The 15,388-nt window shown below is 42.6% G+C and overlaps 1 protein-coding gene across 1 annotated transcript in view; it reads right to left on the reverse strand.

Moving 5' to 3' along the window:
- Nucleotides 1-1,106: 1,106 nt before the first annotated feature.
- Nucleotides 1,107-15,388, reverse strand: part of DPP6 (dipeptidyl-peptidase 6) — a 259,976-nt gene continuing 245,694 nt past the window's right edge. The window contains exons 18-26 of the mRNA XM_010585970.1: nucleotides 12,847-12,945; nucleotides 10,458-10,527; nucleotides 8,386-8,580; nucleotides 7,592-7,646; nucleotides 6,584-6,689; nucleotides 5,663-5,721; nucleotides 3,079-3,151; nucleotides 2,906-2,979; nucleotides 1,107-1,355 (exon numbers count right to left, since the gene is read on the reverse strand). Of these exons, the coding sequence (XP_010584272.1) occupies nucleotides 1,209-1,355; nucleotides 2,906-2,979; nucleotides 3,079-3,151; nucleotides 5,663-5,721; nucleotides 6,584-6,689; nucleotides 7,592-7,646; nucleotides 8,386-8,580; nucleotides 10,458-10,527; nucleotides 12,847-12,945 (878 nt within the window). The 3' untranslated portion in view covers nucleotides 1,107-1,208. The remainder of the gene's footprint in view (nucleotides 1,356-2,905; nucleotides 2,980-3,078; nucleotides 3,152-5,662; nucleotides 5,722-6,583; nucleotides 6,690-7,591; nucleotides 7,647-8,385; nucleotides 8,581-10,457; nucleotides 10,528-12,846; nucleotides 12,946-15,388) is intronic.

Genomic DNA, 15,388 nt, shown 5'->3' on the forward strand with positions numbered 1-15,388 from the left:
CAAAACTAGTGTGAGCAGAAGAGATAATTAAACATGTTTGGAATGTGCTAATCATTGACCTGGAATACAACTAAGCCGCAGACAGCATGTGCAATAAATCTCTGCACACTGGTTCTGTTTAAATGGCTTTATGAGATGATCTGCGAAGTATCTGGTACAAATTCCTGCTACCATAGCCTCATCTAGCCGCTCCCCAACAGGTTACCAACCAATTGTTCCAACACTAAAAGAAAAAGAATAATCATGACCGTCGCATATTTTTCTATAGTACAATAAAAATATCTCAATGTTAAGCTGATTTAGCTTATTTATGTGCATATTTTTCAAGGCTTCCAAGGAAAATGCTCAGTCTTGCAGGTAAAGGCTATGCCAGGAACATGAGAGTGAGATTTCCTTTGCTTTATTCTAACAGATTTTGTCTGGGTACCTGGACCCCCATTGCTTAGATCCCTAAGGTCTGAAGTGAGTTGGTTAATTCAGTGTATGTTTTTTCCCCATCCAGAACGAGCTGAGAAGCTAATAAGGTAAGCATGTGAGGCCCAATGAAAACAGAAGTAAAAGCTATACAAAACAAAGAAATAATTAGAGGAAGGTAAAGATCACTGTAACTGTAGTGATATTTTGTACAATTGAATTTGTATGTCCTGTACCAAAGACAAACCTTCTGAACACGGGAAAGAGCAGGCAAGTATGTATGAATGAGTATCCTTTAAAATAATTGTGCTATAATCTTTTCCATGTATTAGGTTAGATTTTTTTCTGACACAGTGTGATGCTAACTATAGTAACCTTAATATGGATGATGGATTTCACTGCTACTGCTTGATTGCTTGAATGCAAAGAGACATTAAGTCTTCCAGTCCTCAAAGCGGTTTCTTGGGGTGTTCCTTCAAGTTCAATGTCTTACCACTTTCACTCTAGAAGTCACTTTGGGGCAAACAAAAAAAGAAAGAAAAAAAAAGGAAAAAAAAACAAAGGAAAAAAAGATGTTGGTTGTGATGGATTAATTTCAGACAGCAGTTTCTGCTGAGTTCACCATGCTTAATGTTCTTCCATTTAGGAAGGAGTTGCTGTCAAGTAAAGCAGATGAGCTGCTTTCAGTTTTCTTTAAATACATGCTAACAACGTAACATCTCTTTCTTCAGGAAAATGATCCAGTTGCATATTGTTAGAGAGATCTGCCTTGTGCTTAGCACGGACAAGCAGGGTTAATCATCATCCTCCTCCTCTTTCAGTGGGGCTATCAGGAGTTTGTCCTGAACTTGGAAACACGCCACAAAGAAGTTGACAATGGAGTTGTACAAATGCTGCTCCAATGCTGCATTGCTAAAATAATGGCTTTCATCAGGGTAAATCTGCAAAGAAACAGGCAAATGCACACTGTTAGGAGCTTGAAGTCTCAGGATTGACCACCCGTATCTGCAGCTTGAGCTGGCCTGCAAAACCACTGCTCCTCCTCAGCACCACATGCCTTCCCGTAGATGCACGAGGTCCATGGTAATTCAGACACCACAGTGCTCTAAGCACAGACTTGCATCTTCCTTCAAAAGGAACTCTTTTGGGGGAGGATTTTCCATTTAATTCCATTCTGAACAAGTTCAGGCTAAGCAGAACCAGATCACACTTACAAATAACAGTGCTTGCTCCTTGTGAAAACTGAAAAAAACCCAATGGAGAGAAATGGCATTATGTTTTACTGACTAAAATGAGGGCTTTAAAGAAAAAATGTCATTAAGTAAAAAATTGAAATAAAGCTTGCTGGAGAAGTAATTAAATAAAAAAAGTGTGGGAAGCTAGAAATGAAATAGTTTAAACACAACTTTCCATTTAAATGGAACAGACACCTTCTGCACATTGAAGGAATGCGAGACGATCATACTGGGTTGCCTAGACTGGGATATTGAAGGGGGAAAAATGAGTTTCTAGGGCTGGATGCTTGCAGGTAGGACTGGGGTGTCTCACTGCTGCTCTGAGTACCTCAGTCCAAGATGTAGATCCCTCAGACCTCCATTCAGTCCTCAACTAACCTTTGGCATGCGTCAAACCCATTGGTGCCTTCAAGCTCCAATGTACTAATGCTTCTGCATTGGGAAATGTGCAGGGGCATCTCAGTCATTTTAGCACTATCTAAATCTGTGCCGGGCTCATTGCTTAGCTCCTGTGTCTGTGCTCCATCCTATCTGCGTTTGGAGCATGATGGAGTGAGCATACCCATCACATGAAGCTCCGCAGAAATGCAGCCAGAGGGAGCTGGTATTCAGTAAATCAAGCGTTAGTAGGAATTGGGCACTGCAACACAATCGTCTATACCGTGGGCTTTAGCATGGTCCCTGGCATGGATTGAGCCTGGGCTAGTTGCACTCTGCTGGCTGTGGCTTGGGATGTAGCAGAGGGTAGGGACCATCCCCATGGCTGGTGGATGGGTTCATTTTGGAAGCTTTAATGGCTTGGACATGGGGCATTCAGCAAATCAGAGATGTAATTCAGTGGAAAGAGGGGCTTTCTAGACCAGAGTATGTCATTTGCAGTGGGGTGTCAGATTTAAGAGACATTTCTCTCCTTAACTTTTCCGGTTGATTTAATTTAGATCCCTGTTTCCCTGTAATTCATCCTGAATTTGCCCTGTCGTTCCCAAAGAAAGTTAACAGGCATCAATTCCTTAGAGATACATCTCTTGAAACCTAATTTACTGTAATTCAATAACTGTTCTACAGCTGTCCAAACCAAAATAGTGGCATCAAATAAATAAGCACGGGAGTACATAGGAACACATTATATGCTGGTGCTATTTCTACTGCTGGGCTGCATTTGCAAGTGGCTTTTCAAAGCTTGCTTCATAACACCAGTTTGAGTTCAACCTGGGAAATAACTGTTCAACTATGAAAAAAGGAAACACATACTGTACCTGCAAGCTGTAATTAGCCTTTGCCCTAATTAGGTGTGTGATAAGGTCCGCAGTGTGCTGAAAATGGATTTTTTCTGTAAAAACAGATTACAATCATTAAAGAGACAAATTTAATTAAGAAAAATCAAAGCTACCCCAAACATATAATGAGCGCAAAAGATGGGCTAACTTACCATCAGCAGTAGCATGAATGATCAAAAATGTCTGTTCCTTCAGTAATGAGACTCTGTGTGCTAATTTAGTGATCTGTGAAGGTAAAGGTTGCAATAAGATTAAAAATCTTGCTAGAAATTAGCAATTTATATGGAGAAAATAGAAACACTTCATTCCATTTGATACTTCATCACAAGGATAACAAGCAGACACCAGCACAGCATATTCTCTTGGCTACTTGAATCAGTCTGGAGGTAAAATAGACCCCCACCCCGTCCTTCCAGGCTCAGTATCAGCAGCAGGAAGAGGTCAGAGACCCTCATCTGTTCTGATAGTATTCACCAAAAGCCTGAACCGCAGAACACATGGAAAATGTCAAAGTGAATTTCCAGTGAATACAAAACACTGATGAAAAGCGTGCCCAGGTGCCTATGCCTAAGAACTCTTCAGAGAGCTGGAGTGACTTTGGTATGGTTTGAAAGCCAACCTCAATGAGCTTTGACAGCCTGGGGGAGGATGTGATACTAAATTCAAGTGTCCACTGCTGAGAATGCCTTTGCCCCAACTATCTTTCAGATGCGCGGGGGAAATACAAATCTGAGTGACTGCAAATGGTACTGGGTAAGAGAAATGAAGGACTCCTCCACTTTTTGCTGCATTGTTCAGAAGAATACAAGTCTCACGGAGACTCCAAAAGACTCCAAAAAATCTTGGAGTGGCAAAAGGAATGTACGTCTCAAATCACAGCTGCTACTGCTTTATAGGGGGGCAGGGAATAATAGCTCTCTCAATTTAAATTCATGTTTCCTTCACTCTTTAAATATATGTGCCCTACCTCTGGTTCACTTACACGAGTTAATGTATTTTTCAGTTAAGACACCCTTGTATCAATCCTATCTTTTACCTATTTTCATCTTCCCACTGTCCTATGTGGTTTCCATGGAAGATAGACAAGTGCATCTCCAACAGCAACAGGACATTCCGTGCCTGGCTATGGAGGTCAAATTAGCTGGCTAAAAACATTAGCATGTATTATTAAGATATGGCCACTGTTATTTTACATTACAGATTACGTGTATCTCTCCTCATTTAAAAGATAAAGCAACCAGAAACATTAGAAGTGGCCCTGCTGGAGTGGTGCTGCAGGCAAGATTTTTGGAAATTTTGGTGGATGCAGGTCTGTTCTGGCTTTCTTGCAGCTCTGCACTCTTTATGGACTTAGAAAGTGTTTGCAAATTTTGCAAGGGTGCCCTCTGATCTTCCCTCTATTGCTCGACTTAATTAATGAGTTCTCTCATTCTCAGATTGCTGGCTGCGATGCTTAAGTCTTGTGATGGTGTATGCACATATCTTGCACCCTGTTCTCCCCTGTATGGCTCCGCTCCTTCCTTTCTGCTCCCTCAGTTGTAACCTACAACACCACAGCACAGCTTTTTTGGAGTCTACATCAAGTCTTGAATTATGTGACCTTCATAAAGTTCATGTCTGGTCCATGGGTTAGGAACAGTTCTTCTCCCTAAGCAATTCATGGTTCAGCTGTGACAGGCAGGAGATGTGTATCAGTTAGCGTCTGTACCGAGAACAGGGCCGTGCTCTGCACAGAGCTCAGGTGCTGTTCCTACCAGTTAATCCCAAGTTAACCAAAAGTACCGCTATTTGCTTAGGCCAGATTTTCAATGCACGAAGAGTGTGTGACAATACAAAGCTCTCATTTCTGGAATATTTTCCCTTGCTTTCACTTCTACTGACCTGCCTTCAAATTTCTAAAAGGACAAAAAGAGTTTGCAATGATCTAGAGATCGTGAGTGCAAAATCTGAGAGACAATGAACTCAGTATTTAGATAGCCGGGAAAAGCTTCCACTGCAGGGGCACAGGGTGCTACCTGCCTTCTCCATAAGAAAAAGTTTCAAACTTTTGCTGCCTTCATGTCTTCTAGCTGAAGACAAGGCTTAGTAGGCTTCACAATGTTTTCTGTATAACAGATTTTGTTTGTGTGACTATTCTTTATCAGGTTTTTCCTGATAAAGTAATAGAAGGAAAGAAGACATGAACCGACTGATCCCATCATACATATTAAACAATATCTTCATTAACTGGTGCCGTGTCTCCTTTTCTATGTGCTGTTCAACTCTGGCACAGGGTTCTGCCTACCTGAAATACCACATCTGTGCTTACGTTGAAAAAGCCAAGGGAAGCTGAGCTTCACTTGCCTTTGGGTCAAAAATTATACACCAGAGAGAATCAAAGTGGCAAGACCATTGGGATGAACTTTAAAGGAGGTCATGATGTCGTGTCTGCTTGGGCACATTGGAGTCACTCAGCTTCAGCTCCTTCAATCTGTAAAACTGGAATAACTGTATTTACCCACTTTAGAGAGGCAGACATGAAAGCTAATCAATAAAAACCATACCCATCATTACTATTAAGACAACAAAAGCAGTAAGCAGGCTGAAGGACACCTTGCTGCCTTTTAAATATAGAGTTTTACTAGTGAGTCCATCTTGCATACCCTTTTTCCCTCCCCAAAAGAGAACACATTGAGGAAGAGTTAGTTAAAACCCTGTTTGCATTTTATCAGGGAAATGCAGTGTCCATGCAGTTACCTCGTATGCTCTGTTATCAATCCCATGCAAACCCAAGTATCTTTCAGAAAAGGCTGAAGCTTGAAAAGAAAAAAAGAAAACATCTCTTTCAGTCATAAGAGAGTACACTGGTGCCTCTGAGTCAAATATTGCAAATGCTAAAAAAGATCTTTTCTAACATTGCCTTAGTTACGCAGGACATATTTCTAAAAGCTTTTGAAAGTGCACTAAGAATATGTGCGAAACTACAGTCTTTCATCATCACCACATACTTATGGTTTCTAAATAAGTCACAGAAGAGTGTGTCCCCCCAGCCTCAATGCAACCAAACTATGAGAGGAGAAGAGCACTATCTTGTTGTGTCCCTCTCTCCTTTCATATGGGGCCATCTCCATCAACAGCCTACTGCAAGTTCCCGTTGGTTTTGGGGATAACTGTACGGGACCTGCAGGCTGGCTTAACACCACTGACTTTCATGGCAGTCCCCTGATTTTCACTGGCACTAAGTGCAAAGGCAAGTGGGGTCTCTGCGAGAAAGGACCACCATGTGCAGTGGAGTATTGCTGTCAGAAAGAGGATGGGGCAGGCGGACTGGACCACAGGTTCCATGGATGGATGGTTCAGGCAAGAAAGAAGGATGTTCAAGGCAGTGGTGCAGGTTGGTGGCAGAGGCTGGAGGCTTTTAAAGCCAATTTTCCTTTATTTAAAAGGAGTAAGTAATAAAAGTTATTTGATTACTCTGACCACCATGGCTGGTCCCACTGGTGCCAGCAAAATTTCTCCTGAGGGTGAAAAAAGGGCTTTATGGCTAGTCCTAAGAAGACACACAATACAAAACAGGCAGGATCTTGGGGAAGAAAGAGAAGATAACTGGGAAAGGATAGGGCAGAAACATCATTTGTGGTCAGCAAGAGGGTCTGTGGGCTCTGGGATGGGGTTTACCATATAGTTTGAAGTCTGTCAGTGGGGAAAGAGCAGCTCCACAGGCGAACACCTGGTTCTCTTCACCAGCTGGAAGCATGTAAGTGCTGAGGTAGCCGCCGTAATCCTGGAACACAGAAGGGGCAGGGGCATCAGCCGTGAAGTGCTGCTGCGTTTGGGTGGAGAAACAGGGCAGCTGAGACCTTGCAGCAAACTCTTGGCCATTATAGAGCCTTTAACACCTTGCCCTGAAAAAACATGAAATAAGGGACTTCTCCCTGGCTTTGGCATATGCGGCTGAAGAGGAGCACTGTACTCGTTGCACTCTCCTGAAGGCAGGAGGGTTCTGTGCCCAAGAGCTTGCCTCTTTTCATCCCACTTGATGGCTGTAGGTCTAATTGGATATCTTACCTCTCCAAAATATTACCCCAGTCTTTCGCTATTTAAAATGGACATCACAATTTCAGCGTCTGCCGTCAGCCTGTTAACAATTCCCTGCAGAGATGCTGCTGTATGTGCAGCTCTCTTCCCCCACTCTAAGCCTGTATCTCCCACAATAAACAATTTCTACTTGCAGTCCCATTCTCATTTCAAACCGTGTGTACTTTACAATTGCCATTTCCCAGATGGATACACACTGTGGTGCAAATCAGACTCAGAAATCAATATTGTTGTTGTACAATTTGTATGACACAAGCTAGATCTACCCACATTCCCATAGGCCTTAAGGGAGAAGATGAAAATGAAATGAAAGTTTGCAAGGGGAAAAAAAAATAATTATCTGACAGTGTTTTTCTGACAAATAGTCAGAAAGTGCACTTGGAAGTTAATTAAAAAAAATAATTGACAAATACATTGATAAAATGAAAGCTTTCATCTTTAACATCTCTGAGCAAGAAGCAGTCTGTCTCAAAAATAAATAATAATAAAAATGTCACCACAGACATATTCAGTAAATCAGGATTTAGCTCAGTTGCTTAGCCACATCAGCCAACTGGAAAGCACAGAGGAACAATGGGAAAACCTTACCTTCCCAAACACACCGACTCGCATTTTATCAATGTAATGCTCCTTCAGCATTGTCCTAGAAAATTAGAGAGGAGAAACAATGGGTTAAAAATATTTTTCCTTTACATATAGCAAACGCACTGTGATTTTTATCAGCTTGAATTTGGGATAGCCACAGAAAAATGATGTAGACAATCTAAATTCACACTGCTACGTGCTGCTTTCACATGACTCTCTGTTCAATTTAATCTTGCAACCTGTTGTGTTGGATTTGACCAAGCAATGGCAACAAATAAGCTGCACTACCTCTGAAAGTCATAATAAAGCTGATGCTATTGCACTACTCTGATAGTGTTTTTAGCATGATTATCTGCAGAATAAATCTAACAATATGACAGGACTTGACATCTAGGGTTTTGCACTGTTTTTTTTCTGTTTTAAAAAGTTTAAGGGTTTAAAGATGGATTTTTTCCAACTTTGTGGCCAGCAAAAAATTACTGTAGGAGCTGATATGCAAGCTTACTTATTTGTAGCTGTATGACTGTACAGAGCTAAAAATAAATAGGCTTTGAACACGTGATACAGATAAGCGTTCTCTAATTTAGCTCTGTTTAAGGCTTGTTTTTCTCCCTCTGCTCTGGCTGGTGTGAGCTCTCTCCCACGTGCCATCATTTGGTCACAGCTGTATAACTACATCATCCTTCCCTCCCGCCTCCTTGCTCTACCCTACACACCATTAAAGCAACTAGGACTAATGACAGTCTTGGGTTAATTATCATTAATGAATTAATTGCTTCAATAACGGCGTCATTCACCGGACAGCTTCCAACTGATCCTTCTCTTCCAAAAGGCCCAGCCTCCTCTTAACCTCGTGCAATAACTTAGTGCCTTGGAAGCCACTCCCGCGCCCGTCGAACTTCAGCACGATGGCGTTGTGAGAGCTGACCATGACGCTTTCCCACGTCACCTCAAATCTCTCCGTTACGATCTGGCTGCCAGGCGTCCCGTCTCTGAAACAGAAATAAGCATCAAGCAAAGGCATCGGCACCAAGCCCGGGCCAAACGCCCTCCCCGGGGGCCGTGAGCTTGCCGTGGCAATGGGGACCGGCAGCTCCCGCACGCATTGTAAGGCAGGGCAGGTTTCAAGAGAGGGAGACCAGTCTCTGCAACGCTGATGTGCAGAAGGCTGGTTGCGTGGGATGTGTTTTCAGGCTGGGGTGGAAGCTGCAGGTTGGTTTCTGCCTCCCTTTTTTTGCGCAGCAACTATCGCTGCGCTAAGCTGAGCTCTGAACAAACCCCGTAAGCACATCATGAAGTGGGCAGAATTCCTCCTGTGAGGAAACCAGGGCGCTGACGCAGAGGTCAGTTGAGTTTTCACTTTTTACACCTGCTCTAATTTATATCTGTATTCTACATTCCCCAAAGACGGCATTTTTCTAGTGGAGGGGTTTCCGTGAGGAGCCTGGCTTTGGGGTGCACTGGCACTGCCAAAATACGTTGGATGAAGCTTGCAGACACCAATCATCCTTTTCTTTACTGGCAAGCGCTGGGGTTTCATTTATTGCCCCCATTCACCCAGCCCAGCCCTTCCCTCTCCCACGGGGTTCTTGAGAGTGGCTGTAGATGGAGCTGTCAATCACTTCTGCCATTCACAAAAGTACAGAGGGAAAGCACACTTTTAAAGCGATAAAACTAACAGCTTAAAAATGCCCAGGTTGGCCCAAAATTGGACCCTACTTCAGCTAGACTGCTTGGAAAAATCAGGAGATGATGATGATGATGATGATGATTACAAGTAATATTTTAGGACTCAAATTACTGTAGAGCCACTGGCACTTCCGTCTACTTCTTGTCTTTTTTGGGGTTCTTGGAGACATCAGGCAACTCACTGCAGGATTTTAATGTGCGTGTGACTTCAGTTATTTGCATTTATTCAAGCGAGACCCAGGCACATCCAGCTTCAGAGGCAGCCTAATCAAGTGCTGTTAGCTTGATGAGTACCAATCTTCCTCAAGCACTTGTATAATGAAGTACATTTTCTCTGCAGTAATTTTGTGATGTAACGACACGCTTATTGCAGTGTTTTTGTCCTTCATGGAGGGATGTGCAGGATGGCGTTCAGGCATTCATCAGGCATTCGTCACTCCTGCATGAGGCTTCTCTCTCGTGGGGTGTTCCCTGGCAGGGAGCAAGCGATGCAGTGGGACGCAGCCAGGGCCAAACAGGTTCTTTCAAGGTGAGTGACTTCCCTACCCCATTTTCTCTCCAAATTGCCAGAAAAAAACTCAGTAATGTGTATTATTATTACTAAATGTTGCATAAAGAAATACCCATCTGCTATGCCTGCCAGGAGGAAATCCTACCTACCTAATATAAATGCTAACGTCATGGAGATCTCCAAGGGTTTCTAGCTCTCTCTTTACTGTCACTTCGGGGAAAACCGGCATTTACATGGGAAGGATTGCTGCATGAGGGTGTCTAAAATGTAAGCTGCAGTAAGGCTGACTGCATCCCCCTCTAAAACTGCCTGCTAAGCACAGGGTGAGTGCCCTAAGCGCTGGGACAGAAAGTCAACATCCATCTTTTATTCCTCCCCCTCCTGTTTCTGCCCCCAAAATTATTGAATTGTAAGTGTACGTGGAACAACTTCACAAAATCCTGCAGTCTACTCTGCTGAAACCCTTTGCTCAAACACGGGAGAGAAAGGACCTACGTCTAGTCTCTCCCAGCTCCGAGGTGAGACAGAGGGTAGGGACCAACGTGCTGGACTTAGGTGCTAAAGAAGCTTGGTGTTCATTGTACAAAACATATCTTAAAAGGCTCTGACCATGACCGAGCTTTCCACGCTGCCCAATAACGTGAACAGAAAGGACAAGCGAGAACTTACACAATCAAAAGCAAGGGGTAGTGCGCAGTGTCCGAAAAGGTTGCTGGCTTTAAGATCTGCATGGGCAATTCTAGGCGAAAAAAAAAAAAATAACAACATGTCTTCAGTGTGGGAACACTGACATAACTCTAACAGATTTTTCTGGTGTTTTGGCCTCTTATGAGCAGGAACAAAATGGCATTTCAGCAGAGGCACTGGTAAATAACACCTTAGAAACACAGATGTTGTCAAAGAAAAGACCCATATTATGATAGCCGAGGTGACAGGAAATGTAAATCGGGAGTACAGCGTGAGCTGCTCAGTCATGCATCACTTTTACAGCATTCAATTAACATCTGGCAATAGCTATAATTTTCCTTTTTGGCAGGTGGATGAGTGACGCAGCCAGAAATCAATATTTCAGGGCAGCAGAGGAGGGGGAAAATTGGCGATGAAAATGATAATTTTAAACCCAATTAAGTATGGTGGCTGGGGGAGAGAGTAGGATTATTTTGCTATAATGGTGTGAAGACGCATAGAGAAACATGTATTTTAATCCTGATTTCCAGAGGTCTTAATTTTGCTGTAAAACAGGAGGCAACTGTGCTGAAGCCCATGTTGTTATACTGGTACTGAACCAATATAAGTGAGGGACGTGCTCACGGAAGCTTCATTTAACTGCTTCCTATGGCTTCATCTCGATAGCCAAAAATGCTGCCATACAAATGCTTTCCACATTAACAAGAGCACATTTATTTTTAAAATGTTAACTACGATCCAGATTAGCAAAGGCCCAGCAATTAAATTGGTATTAGAAGCATTTTCAGTAGATTAATACACAGATTAACCGCGTGGTTTAAGTGGTTTGCTTTGCAATTATTGTCTGACACTCCGCCTAATTAGTTATTCCATCTGAATGCTAATAGCTGCAAATTGGATCAATGGCCCAGGGACAGCCAAAAAGGCCACCGCTTGACTTTAAATATAACTAAGCACTAGGTGCAGTGTTCTCAAGGCTGTTAAGCCCAAAGCTTTGAAAATTCAGGTTGGACACAGAAGAACAGCCACACAGCTGCAACCAGCTTCTATTTATTACACACACACATACATAAATTTTAGGTTAAATGACCAGAATTGCATTTCAATGATACCTGCATTTAAGATATTTAGCATCAAGCTGAGTTATTCTTAATAAACTGCCAGTGTCACTACGAATTAGCTCACTGGGGGATAGATGTGATCTTTATGACAGGCTCTTTCCCTGTCTTTTCTTGCCCATAAGGCCTGGAAGTGCATGTCTGTTCTTGTTATTTTATGCACTGGTTTATGTTCCTAATGCCCATGGGCAAGCAGGACATTTTAGGGCCATTATTATCCTTTTCAAATCACAACTGTCTCTCAGCCTTTGCTTCACAGTTTATAACACCTGGTAATGGTTGAAATTAGTAACCTGCCATCCATCACACCTCATTGCTTTCATTTCACTGCATCCAATTCGAGAGGTACACTCCTTTTTGGCATGGGAAATATTATGGGTCATACTTTGAACCCAGGTTCTTTGGGGTTTTTTTTTTTTAGAGTTGCCACCATACACAGAAACTGGGATTTTTGGGAGCCATTGCACAAGTCTGAATATGTGGATCTTCCACAGATAAGTAAGATATCTGCTTACAGCCAGAGGAGATGCTTTTTAGGTTGTTTCAGGTACAAGTACAGGGACAGGCAGAAAATGTTTACACTTTGGCTGTTTGCCACGAGGCTTTTCTCTGTCTCTTTGGTGTATAGATATGTGGGGAATGATTATACAAGTGGTACAAATAATGCACCATCTGTGGATATAAACTGCTCCAAGTTTCTGCCTTCTTTAATCCAGGTGAAATTTCTTTTGGCTTTTCTCATAAAGCTGGTTTGTTTTTTTTTTTTCTACCCTATCAAATGACATGGCTTTCTCAAAGAATCCTGATGGGCAGCCATTGGCGAGTTGTCTTCATTCACTGCAGTTCAGTATTGTATACTGAAAGGCAGCCATAGCTGTAGCCAGCAAGAACATACAGTATCCCACTTCAAACCCATTTCAAATAACACACCAGTCCAGCTAGGGCAAATGCCCCAAACAATGGGGGCACCGCACTGTGTCATTTCCCAGAGTAGCTTTTTCTCTACAAAGAGAATTTTAAAAGGGAAAAAATCCAACCCTATCATTTTGCCTTTCTTCAGCTGCATTCTCATCAAATCTTGTCTCTGTAATAACCTCCTTATGTAGCACATCCTAAGAGAGTGCTTTGCAAACTGTGAGTTTATTGAGAGCCAAAGTCATTTCTCCTCCTGCCAGTCTAGCCAAGATGACTGTATCATTTCACAGCAATAGTAGTGAAAAAGAAAAATAAGAGAGAGGAAAGGTGCTACTTACTGTAATCATCTATCTTGATTTCCATGTATTCTACCTTAGGCATTTGCCTGTCATTTACAGTCAGCTGCACATTTTCATTCACCTCCAGCTCAAAAATTTCTGAAAGGAGAAGGACAAGATCACAAAAACTTTTGGCATTGTTTGTGAAAAAGCATTTTAACGTTTTACAGCCACCTTAGTATTTGTAACACAAGTTTCCTTATGAAAGAATTTTCTTCTAATCCTCACAGACATTTAATTCAGTTCAGCATTTGAAACCCCTTCCAGGTTCTGCATTGGCAAAAAGCTATATTCCTGAAATCAGTGATATTCAGCCGACTTAGAGCAGAGGGGAATGTGACCTTCTGTGCTGAGACACTACTATGGGTCCCAGTCAGACATCAACCTGCAAAGCCAGATATCAAATGAAGAGGTCCTCAAGTCTGTGCCCAAGTTACACATAATATATGGGGAAAGGGAGGAGACTATGGAAGGCTTCAGGACAAGGTTGTGCTGCTACACAAGAGAAAATCCATGGGACAGAAAGCCATGGGGAGGGAAGAGCGGACAAAGATCATACAACCCTGCAACATCAGGTTTCGGAGCAGTCTTGGCTTTCAGAGTGCTTCAAGAATTGTTCATTTTGCTTGTGTGCCTTATCCAAGGACTGTCTGGGACTGAAATAGAGGATCCCTTCCTCCTTCCCAGGATTTAACCTTAATTCCCCACATCCTGGCCATGGGGTCTAACTGCTGAGCCTCTTCTAAAAAAGTGGCCACCTCCAACATGAGAAAGAGCAATTGCTTCCCAGCTGGTAAGGAAAGGGCCCATCTTTAGAAGACGTTTCAGGCTGTATGTCCTAGGTGGTGTGAAATATCTCCTGGTGATGGTGAGGATCCTGAGCCCCACGGGGGAGGGATTCAGGGACTGGGGTGACCCTGCTGTGGTGGCAGTGAATCCTGGTCTGGGGGGCACATTGCAGTGCTCATCCCCGTGGCATCAGGTTGGGTTTGAGCCAGGGGGATCCAGGGCATTATCACTGCCACGGGAACCCAAGGAGGGTTTGAGGGTATTGCACCAAATTATGCGTTTCATTGAGTGTCACTTCCCTTTTGAGACACACAGATAAATAGATGTGTAACCTCAGCTCCTCAGATAATACTTATGGTACCTGATTATCATGCTCTCATTGCCCGTCTCTGCTGAATAGGCAGGCACAGCACAAAAACATGCCCTTCCCAGTTAATACATTTCACAGATCTTTCAGCAATAGTATATTGGTTCAATGACTATTCACCCTGCTTCTTCAATCTCTGTTGAAACCACAGCCCCCACAAAAGTGCCAAAGCAACAGCCTATTACGTTTCGTTAAATATTAAGATTCTCATTTAATTATGGCACACACAAGTAGCTTTATCAGCAGAAAGGGGCTTGCCACGTAGGGGAATTTAGTCAAGCCGTTTTATTTGTTCATGTAATTGCATTCACAGAAAGCCAGGAAGACTGTGGAGGAAATAAAAAAGATTGGCATATCTCCTAAAGGACTTCCTTTTCTGCTTTAGGACCACAGGGAGCTTGAGTCTGTGGAGTACAAATGGTCATTGCTTAATTAAATGTAAGCACGCTATAATATTCAGTGCAACTCACTATTATCAGATTATTCCAAAATACAGAGGCAAACTCCCTTTATAGAGTAATGGGCTCATATTAAATAAGTAAATTCAGTAACATGCAACTGTCAGTTGCCCTTTATTCAAAAGCAAAAGAATGAGAGGGAAAAAAAGGAACCAGGCAAAATGCTAATCTTATGCAGAAAATCATGAATTTCAGTAGCGGATCGAGTTCTCTATGTAATAAATGCTACACATATATATCTGTCAAAATAAAACTAGTCTCAGTGTGTTTTATGTTACTTTTTCAAGCCCTTCATTTGCTCTTTCTATTTTATACTATCTCTCATTTTATTTACCTAAAAGTATTTTATAAAACTATATAGGAGGCTATAACATGGTTCATGAGAGCACTATCCTGTACATGCTGTTACAGCCAGTCAGCCATTGCCATGTCTATGGTAAACTTAAGGTATTGTGTTTAAGGGGTAAAAAAGAAAGCGACTTTGGAGCTGCAGGTCAGAGCTAAGAAACTCTCCTGGCCACGTGGCATCATCTTCTTCAAGGCTGAAGAGCCTTGCGGGCATCACCAGGGCTGCTCTGGAGTTGTGCTTGGTGAGGGCACTGCCAAGCTCAGGTCTCTGCTGGGAAGAAGAAGAGCTGACACAGGCTTGTGCACAGACTGAGATATGAGTGGTCACTGGTGCAGAAAGACTGAAAAGCTAGGAGCTTGCAATTTGCTTTCAGTACTACTTAAAAAAGCAGTTCCTGTATTTTTACAGACCAGAATAGCTACAAGTGCCAACTTTTGCACATTTATAGCAGAAATAGTTTCACAAGGGACCAGAGAGGCACAAGGAGCTACACCCCTAGCCCACTATTGCCAGCAGCAATAACCCTGGCTCCACAGTGAGATCCCTCCTCCGGACAGCAAAATCAGTCAGCTCCATTGT

This window comes from Haliaeetus leucocephalus, unplaced genomic scaffold (genome assembly GCF_000737465.1).
Source record: "Haliaeetus leucocephalus isolate CR32 unplaced genomic scaffold, Haliaeetus_leucocephalus-4.0 Scaffold0, whole genome shotgun sequence".
Taxonomy (NCBI): Eukaryota; Metazoa; Chordata; class Aves; order Accipitriformes; family Accipitridae; genus Haliaeetus; species Haliaeetus leucocephalus.